The sequence below is a fragment of the Engystomops pustulosus genome, chromosome 3 (assembly GCF_040894005.1).
Source record: "Engystomops pustulosus chromosome 3, aEngPut4.maternal, whole genome shotgun sequence".
NCBI classification, from domain to species: domain Eukaryota; kingdom Metazoa; phylum Chordata; class Amphibia; order Anura; family Leptodactylidae; genus Engystomops; species Engystomops pustulosus.
Window position 1 is genome coordinate 191,553,204 of NC_092413.1, and position 24,684 is coordinate 191,577,887.

General features: G+C 42.2%; 1 protein-coding gene across 1 annotated transcript in view; it reads left to right on the forward strand.

Moving 5' to 3' along the window:
- LOC140122506 (alpha-1,4-N-acetylglucosaminyltransferase-like) overlaps positions 1-17,378 on the forward strand; it is a 142,574-nt gene extending 125,196 nt beyond the window's left edge. The window contains exon 3 of the mRNA XM_072143446.1: positions 12,638-17,378. Within this exon, the coding sequence (XP_071999547.1) occupies positions 12,638-13,210 (573 nt within the window). The 3' untranslated portion in view covers positions 13,211-17,378. The remainder of the gene's footprint in view (positions 1-12,637) is intronic.
- The last annotated feature ends 7,306 nt before the right edge of the window (positions 17,379-24,684 follow it).

Consider the following 24,684-nt stretch of genomic DNA (forward strand, 5'->3'; position numbering starts at 1 on the left):
CTCGAGTATAAGCCAAGGGTGGGAAATGCATTGGTCACAGCCTCCCCAGTATATGGCCTGCCAGACCCTGCCCCATAGTATATAGCCAGCCCCTGCCCCCCAGTATATAGCCTGCCAGCCCATATCCCCCAGTATATAGCCAGCCCCCTGCCCCAGTATATAGCCAGCAGCGGGGGAAGCCAGAAAGGGGAGTTTTGATATATTTTTTTTTACTCGAGGTTGGGTTTTCAGCACAATTTTTTGTGCTGAAAAACTATGCTTTTACTCAAGTATATATGGTAATTACCTACTTTGCTGATATATTTGAAAATAATTGAGAACAAAAATTATACAAAATAAGGCAAATGTTGAGCAAAGATACATATGGAGCTCTGCACAAGGTGCAGACAAAGAAAAGACAGCAAAAGTCTCAGTGAAAAGTCTCAAAAAGAAAAGAAAAAAACAGGAGAAGTAAAGATACATGTCCTCTAGTAAATCATTATTAAAAGCTTTTCCACTTTTGCAGAAATCTGTAGGGTTTCTCTGGCTCCCACAGCAAATATCTGTTTAAAGACGACCCATCACCCGAAAAAAATGCTCTAGGAGCTGCTTACTTAATTAAGCAAGTCCTAGCGCTACCGTAGTATTAGCAGTGTTAAACTGCTAGCTTTACCGAGCTTAAAGTGGTCCGGCGTATTCATGTGGGGGTGGTCCGAGGCACTCCCTTTGCTTCTTCCCTGGACAGCCCCTCCCATGCCATAGGCCAGGCTTCATTTGGCAGTTAATGCTTCCTAGAACCACCCCCTCATGAATATGCCGGACCCCTGTGAGCATTCTGAGGATATGGCAGTGCAGTGTTTTCTAGCTTTATTAGAAGGTTCTGATAAAGTTAGTAGTTTATCACTGCTAATAATGGGGTAGTGCTAGGAGCTTCTTACTTTAGTAAGTGTTTTTTTTATGGTGACAGGTTATCTTTAACTGTGCTGCAACATGTGACTGGCAGCAACATCTTCATTGTGCATGGACATCTAGCCAAGATCATTACTCCTCCATTACATAACAACATCCAGTTGCTACGACGGCCAGTAACCTCACCATAGGGAGGATAAAAATAAGTTTACCAAAGTACGAAAAAGAAAAATTCTTGGCTACTCTGTCACAATTTAAAAATAATTTTCCCATATAGTATATCTCCTAACTGAGTAATGTCCAAATTGACAATTTTTCACAGTTTTGTCATTACTAAAAATTTTAAAAAGAAGGTCATACAGCTTCCAAAATAGTCCATCTTATACAGCTCTATACACTGTAATGCAAAATGTTACAGTTATCAGAAAATTGTGATAATTAAATATTTTTTCAACAAATTTCATTTAAAACATTTTTTTTAATTAAAAAAAGAATAAAGAGGATTAGAGATAAGCAAAGCATTCAAGATTTCCTTCTCTGCAACTATAATTATTTTTTAATATATATTTAAATCTGGGTATGAATCTATTTGCTACAAACCAATGCTGGTTTAAATGTTCTGGAAATTGGTATATAACTAGAGATGGGTGAATTTTTCAAAAATTCGATTAGTCGAGTTTGCCGAATTTTCCGACAAAATTCGATCCGACCCAAATTGAATCATGATGAATCACGTTTAAAAAACTAGCATTTCCTGGCTGCAGAGAGCCTGTAGGGTGTTGTAGAACATTGTGCCATGCTTAAATATGCATAGGGAGCATGGTTTGATCTTCAAACAATGTTGTGTTTTAGTATGACACGCACAAGACACTTTTCAATTCCATGGGCACTTACAGGGGCCAACTTCATCAAATAAGGAAAGCAGCCTGACAAGGTGAAGTCTGTGCCAGCTCGAAATGCCACTATAACATCAAAGAGTGCACTCTTTTTACACTGACATCAGATGATTCCATAGATTACGACAGAACCTGTTCTATTAAACGCGGATACATGTAGAAACCCCCCTAAAGAGTGGAGAGGGTGTCGGCAGTAATTCTGAATTGATGTCACTGATAATTTTGCCCTTCTTTTCATCCGTCAGTGTCTGCTTGTTATCCGCCAATAATCCATCAGTATTGTTAAAGCCATAAACAAACAGGAGTTGATCCAAAACAGAGATACCAGTAAATGGGATACTTGCATGTCCTCTGTGTTCTGTATCCACTCCTGCTTTTGGCTATCAATCCTGAAGCTTTCCATTGGTGGCGGGTGAAAGCAGCATTATGGAAATCGCAGGGTGTTCCAGGGAGACAGCGGTCAGTTGGAAGCAGCATGAGTAGGCCGCAGAGTGGCACAATGACAAATTATGGAGGTGGCCGCAACATTGTAGGACACAGTGTGGCACAATGATAAGAGTGTGGAGGTGGCGGAAGAAGCATCATGAGGTCAGAGAGTGGCACAATGACAAATTCTTGAGGTGGCAGCAACATGTTAGGCCACAGAGTGGCACAATGACAAAATGTGGAGGTGATGGCAGCAGCAGGAGGTCAGAGTGTGGCACAATTACAGTGTGTGTAGCCGGGCGGCAGAAGTAGCAGCACCCGAGGCCAGAGAGTGGCCTAATGACAAATTCTGGAGCTGGTAACAACATGGTATCATAGTATCATAGTATATAAGGCTGGAAGGAGACGCAAGTCCATCAAGTCCAACCTTTAAGAATTAAATAAATGTTTTATCCCCATAACCCGTGATATTTTTTCTCTCCAGAAAGTCATCCAGGCCTCTCTTGAACATGTACATAGAGTCCGCCATAACAACCTCCTGCGGCAGAGAGTTCCACAGTCTCACTGCTCTTACAGTAAAGAACCTTTGTCTATGGTGATGGTAAAATCGCCTCTCCTCTAGGCGTAGAGGATGCCCCCTTGTCCTGGTCACAGGCCGAGGTATAAAAAGATCTTTGGAGAGATCCTTGTACTGTCCGTTCAGGTATTTGTACATTGTAATGAGGTCTCCCCTCAGTCGTCTTTTTTCTAAACTGAATAATCCCAAATTTTGTAATCTGTCAGTGTATTCTAGTTCCCCCATTCCCCTAATAATCCTGGTTGCTCTCCTCTGCACCCGTTCCAGCTCTACTATATCCTTTTTATACACTGGTGCCCAAAACTGTACACAATATTCCATGTGTGGTCTGACCAGGGATTTGTATAAGGGCAAAACTATGTCTTTATCATGAGAATCTATTCCTCTTTTGATACATCCCATTATTTTATTTGCTTTAGCAGCAGCCGCCTGGCTCTGGTCACTAAAATTAAGTTTACCATCCACCAATACCCCCAAGTCCTTTTCAGCTTCAGTTTTACTAAGTAATTGACCGTTTCGAACATAATTATACTTTTTGTTTCCATGGCCCAAGTGCATAACTTTACATTTATCTACATTAAACCTCATCAACCATTTCTCTGCCCATCCCTCAAGCTTCCACAAATCCCTCTGTAACGCTAAACTATCGATCTCAGTATTTATTACTTTACACAGCTTAGTATCATCTGCAAATATTGAAACTTGACTGTGTAAACCCACTACAAGGTCATTAATAAAAATATTAAAAAGAAGTGGCCCCAATACTGACCCCTGTGGCACTCCACTGGTAACATAAACCCAATCTGAGAATATGCCATTAATGACCACCCTCTGTTTTCTATCACTAAGCCAATTACTTACCCAAATACACAGATTTTCTCCTATTCCCAGCAGTCTCATTTTATATACCAACCTTTTATGTGGCACGGTGTCAAATGCCTTTGAAAAGTCCAGATATACAACATCCACAGCGTCCCCCAGATCCAGTCTTGAACTTACCTCCTCGTAGAAACCAATCAGATTAGTCTGACAGGACCGATCTCTCATAAACCCATGCTGACGCTGGGTTATAAGGTTATGCACAGTGAGATACTCCAGGATAGCATCTCTAATAAACCCCTCAAATATTTTCTCCACCACAGCAGTTAGACTCACGGGTCTGTAGTTTCCAGGATCGCTATTTGATCCTTTTTTGTATATCGGTACCACATTTGCTATGCGCCATTCCTGTGGAACATAACCAGTCCTCAGTAAATCTTCAAATATTAAAAATAATGGTTTGTCTATCACCGTACATAATTCATGCAGAACCCGGGGGTGTATGCCATCTGGCCCCGGTGATTTATCTATCTTAGTGGTTGCGAGGCGGCGCCGTACCTCTTCTTGGGTTAAACTGTTCACATTATAAAAAGAATTAACATTATTCCTCATTGTGTCTTCCACCAGGGGATTTTCCTGGGTAAAGACAGTTGAGAAGGCGACATTCAGTAGATTGGCCCTTTCCTCATCTCCTTCCACCATGACCCCCATGTTATTTCTAAGGGGACCCACACTCTCTGTTTTTAGTTTCTTATCATTTATATACTTGAAAAATAATTTGGGATTATTTTTGCTCTCCCTGGCAATATTTCTCTCAGTCTCTATTTTTGCGGCCTTTATCTGCTCTTTACAGGATTTATTTTTCTCTCTATAATCCTGTAATGCCTCATCGCTACCTTCACGTTTTAGCACCTTAAACGCTTTATCTTTCTCGCTTATTGCTTTCCTTACAAGATTAGTTAGCCACATAGGGGTTTTTTGTTCCTTTTATGCTTTTTCCCATAAGGTATGTGTTTCTCACAGGACTTTTTCAGAATATATGAGAAAAATTCCCATTTTTTGGGGGGGCTTTTGTCTTTGAGAACATTATCCCAGTCTATGCCTTTAAGGTCTTCCCTTAGTTGCTGAAAATTTGCCCTCCTGAAGTTTAGAGTGTTGGTTGCCCCTTCACTAACGCTCTTAGTAAAGCGTAATACAAAATCAATGATATTATGATCACTATTCCCCAGGTTCCCCCCAACCTGTAGTTTTGATACCCTATCAGGTCTGTTGGTAAGGATAAGGTCCAGCAGTGCCCCCCCTCTTGTTGGCTCCAGGACTAGTTGCGACAGGTAATTGTCTTTTGTTGTTGACAAGAACCTGCTGCCTTTGAAGGACCTGCATGTTTCTGCCCCCCAGTCGATATCTGGGTAATTGAAGTCTCCCATGACAAGTACTTCACCATGCTTTGAAGCCGCATCCATTTCACTTATCAGCATTTCCTCTACTGCCTCCATTATATTTGGAGCCTTATAACAAACCCCTAGTAATATTTTATTATTCTTTTTCCCTCCTCTTATCTCCACCCATAGGGACTCCACATTTGCATTTGCGTTACTGATGTCATCTCGCAGGACGGGCTTGAGGCAAGAATTCACATATAAACAAACCCCTCCACCTTTTTTATTTATACAATCCTTTCTAAAAAGACTATAACCATCTATAGTAACAGCCCAGTCATAGCTACTGTCCAGCCATGTCTCGCTGATACCCACTATATCATATTTCCGCTCCAACATCAAGAGTTCCAGTTCCTCCATTTTGTTTGTGAGGCTTCTGGCATTTGTGTACATACACTTTATATGGTTTTCCCTGTCCCTATTCCTTTTGTCCTTATTCCCCAATCTCATTCCAGCCCCCCTTCCTCCCCCATGGACTATGACTCTTCCCAGCTCTCTATCTACACTGTCTATTTGCCCTGCACAAGTGTAGTTGCCCTCCCCCCAGGTCTCTAGTTTAAACACTCCTCCAACCTTCTAGCCATTTTTTCCCCTAAAACAGCGGCCCCCTCCCCATTGAGGTGCAGCCCATCCCTACTGTAGAGCCTGTAGCCGACAGAAAAGTCAGTCCAGTTCTCCATGAACCCAAAACCCTCCTTCCTACACCAACTTTTGAGCCACTTATTTACCTCCTTGATCTCCCACTGCCTTTCTGGTGTGGCACGTGGTACAGGCAGTATTTCTGAGAAAATTACCTTTGAGGTCCTTGCCCTGAGCTTATGGCCTAAATCTCTGAAATCATTTTTAAGGACCTTCCACCTACCTCTCACTTTGTCATTAGTGCCACTGTGGACCATGACCGCTGGTTCCTCACCAGCCCCTCCCAGTAATCCGTCAACCCGATCCGCAACATGCCGAACCCGAGCACCCGGCAAACAACACACTTTTCGGTATGCACGGTCTTTGTGACAGATTGCCCTGTGTGTTCCCCTAATAATCGAATCTCCCACTACCAGCACCTGTCTGACCTTGCCTGTGCTCCCATTACCCTTCTTACCGGAGCAGACATTCCCCTGGTTGCTAGCGGCCACGTCTTTCTGCAGCATTGCTACCCCAGAGCTGATATCCCCCTCATCCGCCAGCCTGGCAAACCTATTGGGGTGCACCAGATCAGGACTAGACTCTCTACAACTCTTCCCTCTACCCCGCCTTCTACATGTTACCCAACTAGCTGCCCCCTCCCTCTGCACCTCCATACTTCCCTCCCCACACCCATCTTCCCCAGAGAGTTTGTGCTCCAGGAGCAGCAAACTTCGTTCCATATTATCAATTGCCCGCAGCCTTGAAACTTGCTCATTTAGATCCAGAATCTGGGCTTCCAGATGAGCAATTTTCAGACATCCCACACAGCAGTATTCCCCCTCGAACGGCTGTTCAAGGAAAGCATACATGGCACAGGATGTACACTGTGTAGCAATGCCACTTATGGAGTCCATTGTTCTAATGGGGATTACAATAGAAATATGCACGGAAAGAAGAATTTACAGTCAGAGTAACACAAAACACAGCAGTTACCTGCTAAAGCCCCTCAAACTTAAGTCCCTTAAACCTAAGTCACACTTAAGACACTGCACACACTTAGGATCAATGCACACTCGCCGCCAAGCTCACACACTCGCTTTTTTGATGCGTTTTTTAAAGCATGTAAAGGTAATGTGCCACAAAAATCTGCAGAACTCACTGCAACAAGATCTGGCTGCAATGTGACAATGTGGCACAATGACAGAGTGTGGAGGTGCCAGCAGCAGCAGGAGATCTGAAAGTGGCACAATGACAGAGTGTGGAGGTGGGTGACAATTCCAGTCCCCGGTAAACATGGTGGGAGGCAGAGGGAACAACTAGCAGCATATGTGTGGCATCAGGCGGTTGGCAGCATCAGAATAGTGGCTGAGGCAAGTAGTTAGAATCCATTTCTCAACGTTTGGGGGAGGCGTCATGGTTGATCTAAACTGATGCATAAGGCATTGGTGTCTTGAAATCCTGGCCGATCCACGCCTGATTCATCTTGACAAAGGTCAGTCTCTCCTGGGTAAGCGGGTTCTCTTTGGAGTAACGATGACCCCCGCCTCACTGAACACCCGCTCTGATGCCACACTAATGTCCAGGCAGGACAGCTTCTCTACTGCAAATTCCGCAAGTTGCGGCCACACATCAAGTAGTCTAGGGGATCCTCTACCTGGGGTGGTAAAGTGCTGTCCAAGTAGGCCACCACCTGCTGTTGCATGGTCTGCTCCATGTCCTGCTGCTGCTGCTGCTGGTGGCGGCTACCCTCCTCACTAGGCGGGTGAAGGAAGCTGCTCATTAAAGACTCCAGACTTAAACTGCTGCTGATGGAGCTGCTACTGCTCCTACCCCTAGCTCCTCACAGCAGCCTACGTGAGCGATGACTACCAGGAATCCCCTGGTCAGACCTGACAGAGGATGGACAATGGCGCACATGTGGATTTGACAAGGATTTCTTGATATCAACTTTAGCAACAAAAAAAGAATTGAAATTTGGGGTATACATATCCCCCACAACAGACACCCTGGACTTTGAGCAAAAATAACTCCATCAGCTACTGAGTACAAGCAGCTAGACGCTAGAGGCAGCACATGCAGTGTGAAATGACAGGATTGCAAATGGCTGTTTGTTTTCATAGGGCTGTGACATCACATAAGTCTGCCGGCCGCTGATTGGCTAACACATCTGCACATGTGATCGAGGGTGTTCCTTTCTTCTCCCCAGAGTTCACTGCCCCATGGAACACGTTGTGCTCATGGCCCTTTTGCTAATTAAGGGGAAAAAAAATTTGTTCCCACGAAAAAATTTTCGGATCGTGTCTTCATTCCTGAAATTCGTAATGAATCTCATATCTTGTTAATTTTTTTTTAGTTTTAGTCCAGGTTTCTTTGAAACAATAATAACAGAAGCTAACGAACGAGGTGCAAGTGTACAAGTCCATTAGACTTACGTTATCATTCTACACTACAGTATATAAAAGATTTGTATGAAGCAAGTCGAAAATGTTCTGAATTGATTTTGTGGCTGAAAATTGCCAGATTCTATAAGAATCTTTAAATTGTCAAAAAGATTTTTCCATCTCTAAATGCATCTGTCATATTCCTTCACAGTAAGTGCTGTTAATTAAAGGCCAGAGGGAAATGGCTGAAACATGTTTTTTCATCCAATTCACTGCGTTTGGAATTTTTTCTAGCATCCTATTACAATATGAAATGGTAATAATAGGAAGAACAATTTTTGCTGAATGCAACCATCCCTCATACAGCAGTGTGGACAGAAGACAGAATAAAAAATTATAGCTTCTGAAATAGGGGGAGCAAAAAAACTTGAGAACAACTACAACGTTAACCCCTTAAAGAGAACCTACCACCACGAATCTACCTATAAAGGTAGATCGGGTGGTAGGTGGATGTAAGGGACGTGAGGATAGCTCTTTTAGAGCTAATCCTCACGTCCCCGCTAACTTTTGGGGAAACTTTATTGACCGTATATGTAAATTTAGTTATGCGGCTACTGGGGCGTGGAGTAGCCGGCACGAGGCTACACAGCGCGGCTACTCCACGCCCCGGTAGCCACATTACTCCTCCTACCCCGTTGTGTGTGGCGCGCAGCTCCCCGTAGCTGCGCGCCCTCGTCTGACGAGCCGGCTACTGCGCATGTGCAGTAGCTCCGGCCTCGGAGCTGGGACTGCTCAGCCGGCGCATGCGCAGAACGCCATCATATCGGACGAGGGCGCGCAGCTACGAGGAGCTGCGCGCCGCACACAACAGGGTAGGAGGAGTAATGTGGCTACTGGGGCGTGGAGTAGCCGCGCTGTGTAGCCTCGTGCCGGCTACTCCACGCCCCAGTAGCCGCATAACTAAATTTACATATTCGGTCAATAAAGTTTCCCAAAAGATAGCGGGGACGTGAGGATTAGCTCTAAAAAGAGCTATCCTCACGTCCCTTACATCCACCTACCACCCGATCTACCTTTATAGGTAGATTCGTGGTGGTAGGTTCTCTTTAAGGAAGCAGCCATTGTATAGCTTAGGTCTCAGACCCATTTTTTGTATTCTAACTTGCGTCGCTTTATATGGTTATAACTTTTGAACACTGTTACTTATCAAAGGGATTATGAGATTGTTTTTTCCCCCACATGTTGTACTTCATTTTGGTGGTAAATTTGTCTGATAAGTTTTGCGCTTATTTACCAAAAAAAGAAAAATTGATGATTTTTTTGAAAAAAAACCATAATATTTGAAATGTCTGGATAATTTATTTTGATGTTGTGCGGCTTACAAATCGAATATAGATTTTCCGTATTTTCAGAATTTACTATTTTGGGGATAAATACAGTTTTGAATGAAATTTTAAATATTTAGCATTAAAATCCCCTATATACTCAACCCATTTTCAAATCTGCACCCCTCAATCTGTCAGAAACAGTTTTTGGAAGATTGTTAACCCCTTGAGATCGTCATAGTAATTAAATTAAAATGGAGGTGAAATTTAGAATGGTCAAATATTGTCGGTTATACATTCATTTAGCCCTAAAATTTACACATTTCCAAAGGATAAAAAGAAAAAAACCCATATTAAAATTTGTTATACAATTTCTCCTGGGTGCAGAGACCCCCCCCCCCACATGTGACAGTTACTTATTTTATGTGCGCACTGTGAGATTCAGATTTTTAAGGGTAGGAGGGCCCTGCAGCTGCCAGGATTTTAGTTTTCTTATTGGCCCCTTTTACATATTTTTTTTTTTAATTTTAGCTTTTCCGTTATTGGGGTCATGTGATGGCATTTTTTGGCAGAATGAGATGCTTTTTCTAGTGTTACCATTTTGGGGTTGGTATCCCCTATTGTTGAAAATGTATGAACTTTTTTTTTTAGGTCAGAAATAGGAAAGCATCAATTCTGTGCTGGATGTTTTCCTTTTTTTTTTTGTGTGTGTTCACCGTACAGCCTTATCATCATGTCATCTTTATTCTATGGGTCGATACGATTACGGGGATGGCAGACATGAATATTTTTTCTTACGTTTTACGTTTTTAAATTTGTCAAATAAAACCCTAATGTGGGGAAAAATCTATCATTTTTGCATTGCCGTCTTCCAAGGGGCATAACATTTGTACTTTTTTGGCTACAGAGCTGGTTAATGGCTTGTTTTTTGTGGGACATATTGCACTTTGCAACAGCATCATTCTGGAGTACATATGATTTTTTGATCACTTTTTACTGCATTTTTTGGGGGAATTAAATAGGTAAAAACATTATTTTTGGCAGGTTTTTTGTGCGTAAATTTTTTACGTTGTTCATTGTACTGGTTCAATAATTATTTAGTATTATTCTACCAGTGGTTACGGACAAGGTGATACTATATATGTGGTGTTTGTGTTATGATTTAGACTTTTTTGTGCATTATATGTCTCTTTATATGTTTTGGGGCTTGTAGGCATTTTTATTGATTTATTTGTGTATTTTTTATTGAATAACTTTTTTTTTTTTACTTTTTTATTGTTATCACCATGGGACATGATCAAGCAATTACTCTGTAATACTAATGTATTGCAGGGTATTAGCAGTGTCAGCAGTGTCAGTGTGATGCCATCTTAATGGCACTGCCTTCAGGCAGCACTGGGGTCCCGATTGGACCCCAGGACTGCCATAGCAATGATGGCGTCCCCCAAAAAGACGCGGGGGGGCGACCTCTGGATAAGCTCATTCACAATGAATGAGGGGCTGACATTAAGCACTTGTGGCAATCCAATTAAATGAAAAACTGAAGAGACATGTCTTCATACTTTTGTCCATGGAATTTATATAACAATTTTAGCAAAGTTGAATAATATACTTAAAAAACGAGAAGTTTCTTAAAGTTTTTAGATGATGTTTCCTTTATGGTGGCATCATCCAGAAAATCAACTTTGAAATGTAAATTGGTAAGGAAGGCAAAGAGTTTAATACCAAAGTCAAGCTGTTCCTGCCTCTGAACACCTCGCCTCATGTGATTGACATCATGTGCCTGACTTCCGGAGATCTGGTCAATGATGTCCCTGGATGCAGGAAGATCAGTTATAGTGAATGGGTTGTTCTAAGGCAAGGAGAGCTTGACTTCAGTGTTGAAGTCTCTGCCTACTTGACTTCATTAAACCAATCTCACTTCAAATTTGATTTTCCGGATGATGTCCTCATATTACACCAAGAAAAAAACATGATCCAAAAGCTGCTCAGCTGCTTGACAACATAGTAGTAGTGGTTTATTGGACCGATTTCTTATAACAGGTCCCCTTTAACCCGAAGCTGCTAATGCCTTTTTTCTTATTTTTGGAATTTCCATTTTAGTTCTCCTCCTCTTCAAATCCAAAACGTTATTTTGTATATATATAGAGGTACTTTGGACTCACTAGTGACAAAATTCAATATTCCTATCAATGTATAGCTGAAAATAAAATTCAAATGAACTTGCTGATTTTCATCATACCAAATGGGCTCTATTTTTACAGTTTTCACTTTATTTCAATTTCCCCAATTCACTCAAAAAGCTTCAAATGTTTGTTCACATTCTGATCCACATAACTCTTTCATACTTCAGTGGGGACTTTTTTGCAAGATGAGTTGATATTGTAATTGATACCATTATGTGACCTGAATGAACTTTTGATTACATTTTATTGAAATTTTAATCTGTGGGGAAATACCACGCCCATTGTGAGTTCACTGGGGCTGAAATAGATCATTCCATGACAGCCTGGGGAGCCTCGGAGAGCTGTCATAGCAACAGATCATTGCGCCTCCCCTCAACAATGTCCCCGGGGTAATGTTCCCAGCTAAAATTTCTTCTGCTACACTTAAACAGTTAACACTGTTAACAGTTAACAGCACTGATAAAAGCTGTTAGCGACGTGTGCTGAAAAATCACTCGCCCTTCCCATACATCAACCATTAAAATTAAGCATGATAAACCAGGGACACTTACTCATATATCCAGGCATCAAGACTGTGGTATTCTTCTTATATTTGTTATCTATGGCCTCCATCCTTATAAGATCAACTTTTAAAATGTGATGCTAATGAGCCAAAGGTGCTATGAGGGGCAAAGCTCTTACACTATCTCCACCTCCCCTTTGTTCCCATAGCACTTCCGCTCTCCCTCTGCCTGCTGTGATCTCACAGCAGCAAAGGAAGTTTCAGAACAGGGTGGGAGGGGGGAAGTGTCCTGCACAGTGTAACAGCCTATGAAGCTGCGGCACAGAGGGACTGTAGTAACATCCTCTGGAGTCCTCCTGGCTCATTAGTATAATTTTAAAAGTTGATCTTAGGATGAAAGAGGACATAGATAAGAAATATATGAAAATTATCACAGTCAAAATTCCTCAAGTTTATCATAGATTTTGATGGTAGATTTCCTGGTGGTAGATTCATGAAAATGCACATCAGTAGTCCAGTAGTAATAACAATCATTTCAAATTGTCAGTCAACTAAAAGTTCCTTTTTATATTTTCAGATTAATCCACAACAGGAGAGTCACTGGACTCATGTCAGTTCTGATGGCTGCAGATTAGCTCTGATCTGGAAATACGGTGGAGTTTATTTAGATTCAGATGTCATCTCCACAAAAACCATCACTAAGCAGGACTTCCTGGCATCAGAACACTCAACATCCACAAGCAATGGTATTTTGGGGTTTTCTCCTCATCATCCTTTTACCCAAAAATGTATGGAGGACTTTGTGAAGAAGTACAATAGCAAAATATGGGGACAACAAGGTCCAATTCTTGTTACCCGTATTATTAAGACGTTTTGCAAAATACCATACTTTAATGAGAAAGAAGATACCATGTGTGGAAACATTACGATTTTCAATCCCAAACGTTTTTTCCCGGTGTCCTATGGGGCATGGAGAAGGTACTACGAGGTATGGGATCAATTACCTGAGTTCATGGACTCCTTTGGTTTACATCTATGGAACTACATGAATAATGGACAAGTAACAATGGTACCTGGTAGTAACGTGTTAGCAGATCATCTTTACAAACAATACTGCCCATCCACATATGGAGAAATGCCTAGACACTGAACTTCACACTCTCTGTGATTGGCTAATTTTTGTTGTATGTATATATTGTTAAGGTTTTAGTGTATTTATAACCCAAAATTCTGATTAAAACTGTAACTAAATTGCTAGGTCCAACCGGACTCAAGAGGCTTAGGTGTCACTTTCCCATATGAGAAATCTAGTAGCATATACATTATAGTCAGGGGCTGTGATCAACTTTATCATAGTATCATAGTATATAAGGCTGGAAAAAGACGCAAGTCCATCAAGTCCAATCTTTAAGAATTAAATAAATGTTTTATCCCCATAACCCGTGATATTTTTTCTCTGCAGAAAGGCATCCAGACCTCTCTTGAACATGTACATAGGGTCGGCCATAACAACCTCCTGCGGCAGAGAGTTCCACAGTCTCACTGCTCTTACAGTAAAGAACCTTTGTCTATGGTGATGGTAGAATCGCCTCTCCTCTAGGCGTAGAGGATGCCCCCTTGTCCTGGTCACAGGCCGAGGTATAAAAAGATCTTTGGAGAGATCCTTGTACTGTCCGTTCAGGTATATGTACATTGTAATGAGGTCTCCCCTCAGTCGTCTTTTTTCTAAACTGAATAATCCCAAATTTTGTAATCTGTCAGTGTATTCTAATCCCACCATTCCCCTAATAATCCTGGTTGCTCTCCTCTGCACCCGTTCCAGCTCTACTATATCCTTTTTATACACTGGTGCCCAAAACTGTACACAATGGGGCAGATTTACTTACCGGTCCATTCACGATCCAGCGGCGCTTTCTCTGCGCTGGATTCGGGTCCGGCCGGGATACATTAAGGTAGTTCCTCCGCCGTCCACTAGGTGGCGCTGCTGCGCTGAAAAACAACGGAATGCGCTGGAGTTCACCGAGCCGGGCTGAGTGAAGGTAAGTGCAAGCTCCGCGACAGATTTTTTTTTAAAAATGCGGTGGTTTTTCCGAATCTGCCGGGTTTTCGTTCGGCCACGCCCCCTGATTTCCGTTGCGTGCATGCCAGCGCCGATGCGCCACAATCCGATCTCGTGCGCCAAAATCCCGGGGCAATTCAGGGGAAATCGGCGCAAATCGGAAATATTCGGGTAACACGTCGGGAAAACGCGAATCGGGCCCTTAGTAAATGACCCCCAATATTCCATGTGTGGTCTGACCAGGGATTTGTATAAGGGCAAAACTATGTCTTTATCGTGAGAATCTATTCCTCTCTTGATACATCCCATAATTTTATTTGCTTTAGCAGTAGCCGCCTGGCTCTGGTCACTAAAGTAAAGTTTACTTAATTTACACCAATACCCCCAAGTCCTTTTCAGCTCCAGTTTTACTATGAACGGACTGTTTAGAACATAATTATACTTTTTGTTTCCATGGCCCAAGTGCATAACTTTACATTTATCTACATTAAACCTCTTCAACCATTTCTCTGCCCACTCCTCAAGCTTCCACAAATACCTCTGTAATGCTAAACTATCGACCTCAGTATTTATTACTTTACACAGCTTAGTATCATCTGCAAATATTGAAACTTGACTGTGTGAACCCACTACAAGGTCATTCATAAAAATATTAAAAAGAAGTGGCCCCAATACTGACCCCTGTGGCACTCAACTGGTAATGTCAACCCAATCTGAGAATGTGCCATTAATGACCACCCTCTGTTTTTTATCACTAAGCCAATTACTTACCCAAATACACAGATTTTCTCCTATTCCCAGCAGTCTCATTTTATATACCAACCTTTTATGTGGCACGGTGTCAAATGCCTTTGAAAAGTCCAGATATACAACATCCACAGCGTCCCCCAGATCCAGTCTTGAATTTACCTCCTCGTAGAAACCAATAAGATTAGTCTGACAGGACCGATCTCTCATAAACCCATGCTGACGCCGGGTTTTAAGGTGGTGCATAGTGAGATACTCGAGGACAGCATCTCTAACAAACCCCTCAAATATTTTCCCCACCACAGAAGTTAGACTCATGGGTCTGTAGTTTCCAGGATCGCTATTTGATCCTTTTTTGTATATTGGTACCACATTTGCTATGTGCCAGTCCTGTAGAACATAACCAATCCTCAGTGAATCTTCAAATATTAAAAATAACGGTCTGTCTATCACGGTACATAATTCATGCAGAACCCGGGGGTTTATCTACCTTAGTGGTTGCGAGGTGACCCCGTACCTCTTCCTGGGTTAAACTGTTGACATTCCAAAAAGAATTTACATTATTCCTCATTGTGTCTTCCACCAGGGGATTTTCCTGGGTAAAGACAATAGAGAAGGTGACATTCAGTAGATTGGCCCTTTCTTCATCTCCTTCCACCTTGACCCCCATGTTATTTCTAAGGGGTCCCACACTCTCAGTTTTTAGTTTCTTATCATTTATATACTTGAAAAATAATTTGGGATTATTTTTGCTCTCCCTGGCAATATTTCTCTCAGTCTCTATTTTTGCGGCCTTTATCTGCTTTTTACAGGATTTATTTTTCTCTTGATAATCCTGTAATGCCTCATCGCTACCTTCCCGTTTTAGCACCTTAAATGCCTTATCTCTGAAATAATTTTTAAGGACCTTCCACCTACCTCTTACTTTGTCATTAGTGCCAATGTGGACCATGACCACTGGTTCCTCACCAGCCCCTCCCAGTAATCTGTCAACCTGATCCTCAACATGCCGAACCCAAGCACCCGGCAAACAACACACTGTTCGGTATGCACAATCTTTGTGACAGATTGCCCTGTGTGTTCCCCTAATAATCGAATCTCCCACTACCAGCACCTGTCTGATCTTGCCTGTGCTCCCATTACCCTTCTTACTGGAGCAGACAGTCCCCTGGTTGCTTGAGGCCATGTCTTGTAGCAGCATTGCTACCCCAGAGCTGATATCCCCCTCAAACTTATTGGGGTGCACCAGATCAGGACTAGACTCCCTACAACTCTTCCTTCAACCCCGCCTTCTACATGTTACCCAACTAGCTGCCCCCTCACTCTGCACCTCCATACTTCCCTCCCCACACCCATCTTCCCCAGAGAGTTTGTGCTCCAGGAGCAGCAAACTTCGCTCCATATTGTCAATTGCCCACAGCCTTGAAACTTGCTCATTTAGATCCAGAATCTGGGCTTCCAGATGAGCAATTTTCACACATCCCACACAGCAGTATTCCCCCTCGAATGGCTGTTCAAGGAAAGCATACATGGCACAGGATGTACACTGTGTAGCAATGCCACTTATGGAGTCCATTGTTCTAATGGGGATTACAATAGAAATATGCACGGAAAGAAGAATTTACAGTCAAAGTAACACATAATACAGCAGTTACCTGCTAAAGCCCCTCAAACTTAAGTCCCTTAAACGTAAGTCACACTTAAGACACTGCACACTCGCCACCAAGCTCCCACACACGCTTTTCTGATGCTTTTTTTTAAAGGCTATGTGCCACAAAAATCTGCAACAAGATCTGGCTGCAAACCCAACTTTGCACTGGGGCCCATCAGCTTCAAGTTACAACAGTGTCATTTAATTGTACAAACTACCAGCAAATTTTGGTAACTATAAAATGGTAAAGCTTCAGAAAGGATTCTGATAGGAACTTGAACAAAGTACCAACATGTATTTTTTAACTAAAATTGGTGTGTTGCTCATTTTCTGTGCTATATATGTATGCAACACCCCTGCCAATGCATAGGCAAGGTGGTAGTTGTGAATAGTGCCCTCTCCATGACAGGAGGTGTTGGAGAGACTGATCACCTCCAAGGAGGTCTCTAAGTACTGGAAAACTTAGTTATTGCAGCTGTTGCCACTGCCTGGTAAGGCAAGAGTTAACACAGTGTAATGTTCTTGTCCAATGATATGTCTTGTGTTATTGTAAAGCATGCTGGAGACTGATTGGAGAATTACTACCACCTGACCTAGGGAGTATATAAACCCCTGGTGGGGGGGAGCAAATGGTCTTCTTCAGTGTTCAGCATGTTCTTCTGAGAAAACCAGACCTCATGGTATGTCTGCGATAGCAAATGTCCTAATACCAGGAAGCACAAGTGCCTCAGGATTCTGCGTGTAACCTTTTTGTTGACCAGCTCTCTGTGACTCTTCCAGCTTGCCGAATCTGCTGCTAAAGCTGCTGTTATAGTTTGGCCGTTGACTGCTGTTGAATAAACTGTAAATTGATTTACACAATGTTGGCTCTGTCTAAATCCCGGATTCTGGCTGCTTACCACCATGGGCTTCCCCATCCAACACCCAGGGTTTCATTTCATCCTACAGACACCTCTTGTTGCCCCAGGGAGAAACCATTGCATCTGCCTCTCCCTCCATAGTTCTTGCACACACCACCTGCTGGAGACATGCCAGGCTGTAGGACAGCCCTCCGGTTCCCATAACAAGCACCATGACCACAGCGTGCCCAAGGCTGCTCTAGCCAGCCTCTCCGGTCTTCTGAGCCTAGGCCCCAATGGGGGATGTTGCATTTACAGTGCCTTCAAGTAGTATTCAACTCCCTGCAGATTTAGCAGGTTTGATAAGAAGCAAATAAGTTAGAGCCTTCAAACTTCAAACAAGAGCAGGATTTATTAACAGATGCATAAATCTTACAAACCAAAAAGTTATGTTGCTCAGTTAAATTTTAATAAACTTTAAACATAAAAGTATGGGTCAATTATTATTCAACCCCTCAAAAAAACAGAATTCTGTTTGGTTCCCCTAAAGTATTAAGAAGTAGTTCAGGCACAAAGAACAATGAGCTTCACATGTTTGGATTAATTATCTGTTTTTCCAAGGCCATTAGAGACAAGATCATACAAAACCCTTTCCAAGGAGTTGGGCCTACCTGTCTCCACTGTTAGAAGCATCATCCGGAAGTGTAAGGCTTATGGAACTACTGTTAGCCTTCCACGGCCTGGACAGCCTTTGAAAGTTTACTCCCGTGCCGAGGCCAGGCTTGTCCGAAGAGTCAAGGCTAACCCAAGGACAACAAGGAAGGAGCTCCGGGAAGATCTCATGGCAGTGGGGACATTGGTTTCAGTCAATACCATAAGTAATGTACTCCACCGTAATGGTCTCCGTTCCAGACGAGCACGAAAGGTACCTTTACTTTCAAAGCGTCATGTCAAGGCTCGTTTACAGTTTGCTCATGATCACTTGGAGGACTCTGAGACAGACTGGTTCAAGGTTCTCTGGTCTGATGAGACCAAGATCGAGATCTTTGGTGCCAGCCACACACGTGACGTTTGGAGACTGGATGGCATTGCATACGACCCCAAGAATACCATACCTACAGTCAAGCCTGGTGGTGCCAGCATCATGCTGTGGGGCTGCTTCTCAGCCAAGGGGCCTGGCCATCTGGTCCGCATCCATGGGATGATGGATAGCACGGCCTAGAACCTCCGCTCCTCAGTCAAGGCAGTCACGGGCTGAGCCCTCTTCATACTCACCGGGCATTTGCTTCATAATGAAGCAAACGCCCGTCGCTAACGGGTCGTGTTAACACTTTGATCGCAGCTGTGCCGGCGGCATTAAAGAGCCGGCGGCGCTTGGGCGCCACCATCTTGGCTCCGATCGGCACTCCCCGTGACGTCACCGGGGAGCGGCGATCCGTTGTCATGACAGCCTCGGATCACACAAAGATCCGAGGCTGTCATTATCGAGGCTATCTATTACAATGTGCGATCTGCACATTGTAATAGATGGTATGCAAAATCCCCATATACTGCCATACTGTAGTATAGCAGTGTATGGTAGGATCAATCTGACAACCTAGGGTTAAAGTACCCTAGGGAGTCTGAAAAATAGTAAAAAAAAATAAATTAAAAAAGTATAAAAAAAATTATATTAAAAAAACATAAAAATTCAAATCACCCCCCTTTCCCTAGAACTGATATAAATATAAATAAACTGTAAAAATCCTAAACACAGTAGGTATCACCGCGTCCAAAAATGCCCGATCTATCAAAATATAATAACCATTTTTCACTGCGTTTTTCACTGCGTTTTACCCTGTAGCGGAGAATAGCGCCCAAAGTCGCAAATTGCATTTTTTAGCCATTTTGAAAAATAGAAAAAATTCTATAAAAAGTGATCAGAAGGTCGCACAGTCCTAAAAATAAAAGCGTTGAAAACGTCATCAGAAGTCGCAAAAAAATGACACCATCCACAGCTCTGTACACTAAAGTATGAAAAAGTTATTATCACAAGAACACTGTAAAATGAAGAATTTTTTTTCTGTACAGGAGGTTTTAATTTTTGTAAATGAATGAAAACATTATAAAACCTATACAAATTTGGTTTCCCTGTGATCGTATTGACCAAATGAATGAAGTAGATCTGTCATTTGGGGTGCACAGTGAAATGTGTAAAAACCAAGCCCACAAGAAATGGAGCAAATGTGTTTTTTCATCATTTTCACTGCATTTAGAATTTTTTTCCCATTTCCCAGTACACGGCATGGAATATTTAATACCATCACTACGAAGTGCAATTTGTTTCGAAGAAAATATGCCATCACACAGCTCTGTACATGGAAAAATAAAAAAGTTATAGATTTTTGAAGGTGGGGAGTGAAAAATAAAAACGCAAAAACGAAAAAGGGCCTGGTCCTTAAGGGGTTAAAGTCCACATGTGACACCCAAACAACCTAGATAACTTGGAGAAGATCTGCATGGAGGAGTGGGCCAAGATAACTCCAGAGACCTGTGCCGGCCTGATCAGGTCTTATAAAAGACGATTATTAGCTGTAATTGCAAACAAGGGTTATTCCACAAAATATTAAACCTAGGGGTTGAATAATAATTGACCCACACTTTTATGTTTAAAATTTATTAAAATATAACTAAGCAACATAACTTTTTGGTTTGTAAGATTTTTGCATCTGTTGATAAATCTTGCTCTTGTTTGAAGTTTGAAAGCTCTAACTTATTATTCATCAAACTCAAAAATAATATGGCCATATATTAGACCGTGCTAAAAAAAAATGTCAGCCCAGCTCTAGCATTCTTGGAAAGAATAAATTAACATAATTCTGTAACAGAAGAACGTATGGTGATGGCTTGGAATGGCTTATTATCCAAAGCAAAGCACATCAACTGTAAACCATGACGGAAGTAGTATTATTGCATAGGCATGAATTGCTTCCAATGGCATTGGGTCATTATTATTTATTTTTGATATACTTTCTATTGGATACAACCAAATTCAGCAAAGTTGGATAACACTTCACAGGTCAATGGACAATGGCCTAAAACATATTGTGAAACCAACTCAGGATGTTTTAAGGCAAAGTAGTGGAATTTTCAACAATAATCAACAACCAGACCTCAAGTTGATTGAGTACGCATTTCACTTTCAAAGAAAAGTGAAGACACATCGGGGCACATTTAGTTACCCGTTCCGAAGAGTTCACAGAAATGCATTGTCCAACGATAATTCACTGTGCCGCGATTAACTAAGATCGTGCGCCCGATATGCTGCATGTGTCCCCGCTCAGGTCCGACAGACTTCACCTTTTTCTTCGTGGTGCATGTAAGTGCATTGTCTTACAACACAATTTGAAAGTTAAATCCTGCGGTCAGGCCGAATCAGTCAGATCACCCGACAGCTGCCCCCCCCCCATTTCTGTTGCATGAAAGCCAGTGCAGCTGCGCCAAAATTCAATCATGTGTGACACAATCCTAGAGCAGACCTGTTAAATACCTGTCCAAGCAAAACACAAAAACTTTGGAAAGTCCAACGAAAGTGAGTGCGTGGACCCGTAGTAAATAAGCCCCATAAACTAGCAATAACTGAAGCCAGCTGTATTCAAGGCATGGCAATGTATCACCATGGAGAAAAAAACAGCATTTGCTGACGTCTATGGGATTAATTATTAATGTTTTAATTACTGTAATGTCATGTAGACTAATTACTTTGAACCCCTGAAATGAGGAGCCATTGTAGAAAAATGATTGCAAATCCTGAACATTTTTCTTCAACACTTAAAGGTCTACACTTAAAATTGCATCTCAGTTGTTTATTTCTAAATCCAATGGGGTGATATTCAGAGCGCAAACCATGATGATTGTCACCGTCCTAGTAGGTTGCAGGTTGTGCCAGTGTGTAGTGGGCGCCAGATTCAAGATTTCTGATGCACGTTCTTCATGAATCTGGCGCCCTCTGCACAGCTCCAACTTTTGGAACTTCATCATAGGGCTTGCAATACAATTCTGTTGGACTCGGAACGCTAATTTCAGTGCAGTGCCCCGGAAGAAGCCACCTAAGATAGCTTTTTAAACTTTTTAAGTTTGTGAGTATATTGTTAAAAATTAAAAACCTTAAAGAATTTAAATTTTATTGCACCATTGTGATCTCTTCCATCATCCTGAGTTGTAAAGCGGCACAGACAGGGAGGAAGCGGAACTAGCAGTGGGGATGCTGTTGTTCCCAGCCATAGGATCTAGAAACAACACAGAGGCTTTCCGTGATTCCATCGAGACCTCCCGAAGAAATGCCATCTCAGGACGATGAGATTGCATCTGGACATTATTCCTACTTGTGAGTTGTGACTGCAAGCCGAAAAGGTATTGTGTTTACTGTTTGATTCCCTTCGTGACATATTGCCTTTAGATGACGTAGAAGCAGAGGAACTCATTTGTTATTTGCTCTGTAAACTTTGTGGTTTTGTTGGACCTTGCCATTTTTGGTTCTCCTTGCAGTTTAGGATATTTGCATTCATAAAGATAAAATATTTAGTTGTTTGAGAATTTTGTGTGGCATGAAGATAGTGCAGCAGCGACACAAAAGGGTCAAATATGTGTCACCGGTGGTCCCAAATCTTACCTATCCTGGCTCCTGTCTCGGTCCCATCCACCAAGTGTGCACATTCCTGATTCCTAGGGCACACATGCGCTGGCTTCTCTACATTTAAAGGGCCAGCACGCCATTAATTGGTGTTGGCCATTTTGACAAATCCCATATAAGCCTCCAAACCCTGCCGGATCTTTGGGCCTCGTGCCCTAGAGAAAGCTGTGGTTGATGCCTTGTGCTGTTATTGAGATTTTCGGTTGTGACCCCATTTCCATTCCTGACTAGGCTCCTCCGTTGCCTGCCCTGACCTATTGCTACATTCCCGACTCTGATCCTGTGCGGCCCGTCCTGACCTCCTGTCTGTCCCTGATTCCGAGATTTCCTGCCATTCCTGTACCTCGACCTTGGCTGCCACCGAGGACAAGCCACGCCTGTGAAACGACCTGGTGGTACCATGTCGCAGCAAGTCCAACCCGCTTTGTGGTGGGCTCTGGTGAAAACCAAGTGCCACTTAGACTCCAATCAAAGGTGTTGTTGGCTTGTGTCATCGTCCGTGGTGGTACAGAGGATCCACTACCTCTGAGCCTGACAATATGGCACGGACACTTCTTAAATACACGTGCAAGTAGTTTGCACTGAAAAGAATGTGCATATTTGACAGAAAACTGACACAAGCACCTTATTAATGCGGGGCAATATCCTCACAGGAGGTCATTAAAGACCTTCTGGTTTTACTCTTCAAATCTTTACATTTTTTCTCCATTAACCATGATAGTATCAGGAATTAAGTACAATTTATGCTGTTCAGGCAGTCCCCGGGTTACGTACAAGATAGGTTCTGTAGGTTTGTATTTTAGCTGAATTTGTATGTAAGTCGAAACTGTATATTTTATAATTGTAGCTCTAGCCACATTTTTTTGTTCTCTGTGACAATTGGATTTTAAAAATGTTGGGTTGCCATAAGAGCCAGGATTTACAATAAAGCTTCATTAGAGACACCTCTGATAACTGTTATAGGTGTTTATTGTAGCCTAAGGCTAAAGTATGTAAATTACCAATATCCAGAGGTCCGTTTGTAACTAGGTGTCGTCTGTAAGTCGGGTGTTCTTAAGTAGGGGTCCGCCTGTATTGTATTTATATATAGATGTAAATATTAATGATAACATAGGATTTTATTAGTATATACATCATAATGTGAATTACTTTAATTGGGTACATAAATATGCATGTGTCAAGCATTGTGAATTGACCAGGATCACACACAAAATAAAAACAATTCTTTCAGTAATATTTCCACTCCAGGGCAAATGTTAGATATGTTGATGCCCTTTTACATTTTCTGTTTATGAAAATGCATGTTTTCAAAATATTCCGTTACGACTAGAGATGAGCGAGCACTAAAATGCTCGGGTACTCGTTATTCGAGACGAACTTTTCCCGATGCTCGAGTGCTCGTCTCGAATAACGAGCCCCATTGAAGTCAATGGGAGACTCGAGCATTTTTCAAGGGGACCAAGGCTCTGCACAGGGAAGCTTGGCCAAACTCCTGGGAACCTCAGAAAAGGATGGAAACACCACGGAAATGGACAGGAAACAGCAGGGGCAGCATGCATGGATGCCTCTGAGGCTGCTTAAATGCACCATTATGCCAAAATTATGGGCAACAGCATGGCCATGACAGAGTGACAGAATGAAGCAAGATAGCATCTAAAACATCCAATAATTGACCCTGACACTATAGGGGACGGCATGCAGAGGCAGCGGCAGCAGCTGCAGGCTAGAGAGTGGCATGCGACATACCCTAAATGGACTCAGGCTTCAAACCAATGGGTGGCAGAGAGGAACCAAAGGAGGTGAGCAAGAAGCGCTCAAATAATATCGGTACATGATAAAAGTTTGCCAGTATATTTTGTGGATTACACAGCAGGGTGGCGACAAAGTTAACATGGAAGCCATGAAAACAACCCAAAATTCTGCCTGACACAGCTCGTTTGATAAGGGGACCATGTATGGAGGCAGTGAACTAGTAGTAGATTAACCCCTTAAGGACGGAGGGTTTTCCGGCTCATTTCTCGCTCTCCAACTTCAAAAATCCATAACTTTTTCATTTTTCCGTGTACAGACCTGTGTGAGGGCTTATTTTGTGCGTAACAAATTTTACTTTCCCGTAATGTTATTTATTTTAACATGCCGTGTACTGCGAAGCTGAAAAAAAATTCCAAATGTGGAAAAATTGAAAAAAAACCGCACGTGCGTCACGTTCTTGTGGGCTCAGTTTTTACGACTTTCACTCTTCGCTCCAAATAATACGCCTACTTTATTCTTTGGTTCGGTGCGATCGCGGTGATACCAAATTTATATAGGTTTTATTGTGTTTTAATACATTTTAAAAAATTAAACGAATGTGTACAAAAAAGAAAAAATTTTTTTTGCCATCTTCTGACGCTAATAACTTTTTCATACTTTGGCGCACGGAGCTGGGGGAGGGGTCATTTTTTGCGAAATGAGGCGACGTTTTCATTGCTACCATTTTGAGGTCTGTGCGACATTTTGATCATTTTTTATTTCATTTTTTATGTTATGTAAAAAGGTGTAAAAGTCGCATTTCGGACATTTGGGCGCCATTTCCCGCCTCGGAGGTCACCGCCGGCCGTAACCGTTTTTATATTTTGATAGATCGGGCATTTTGGGACGCGGTGATACCTAATAT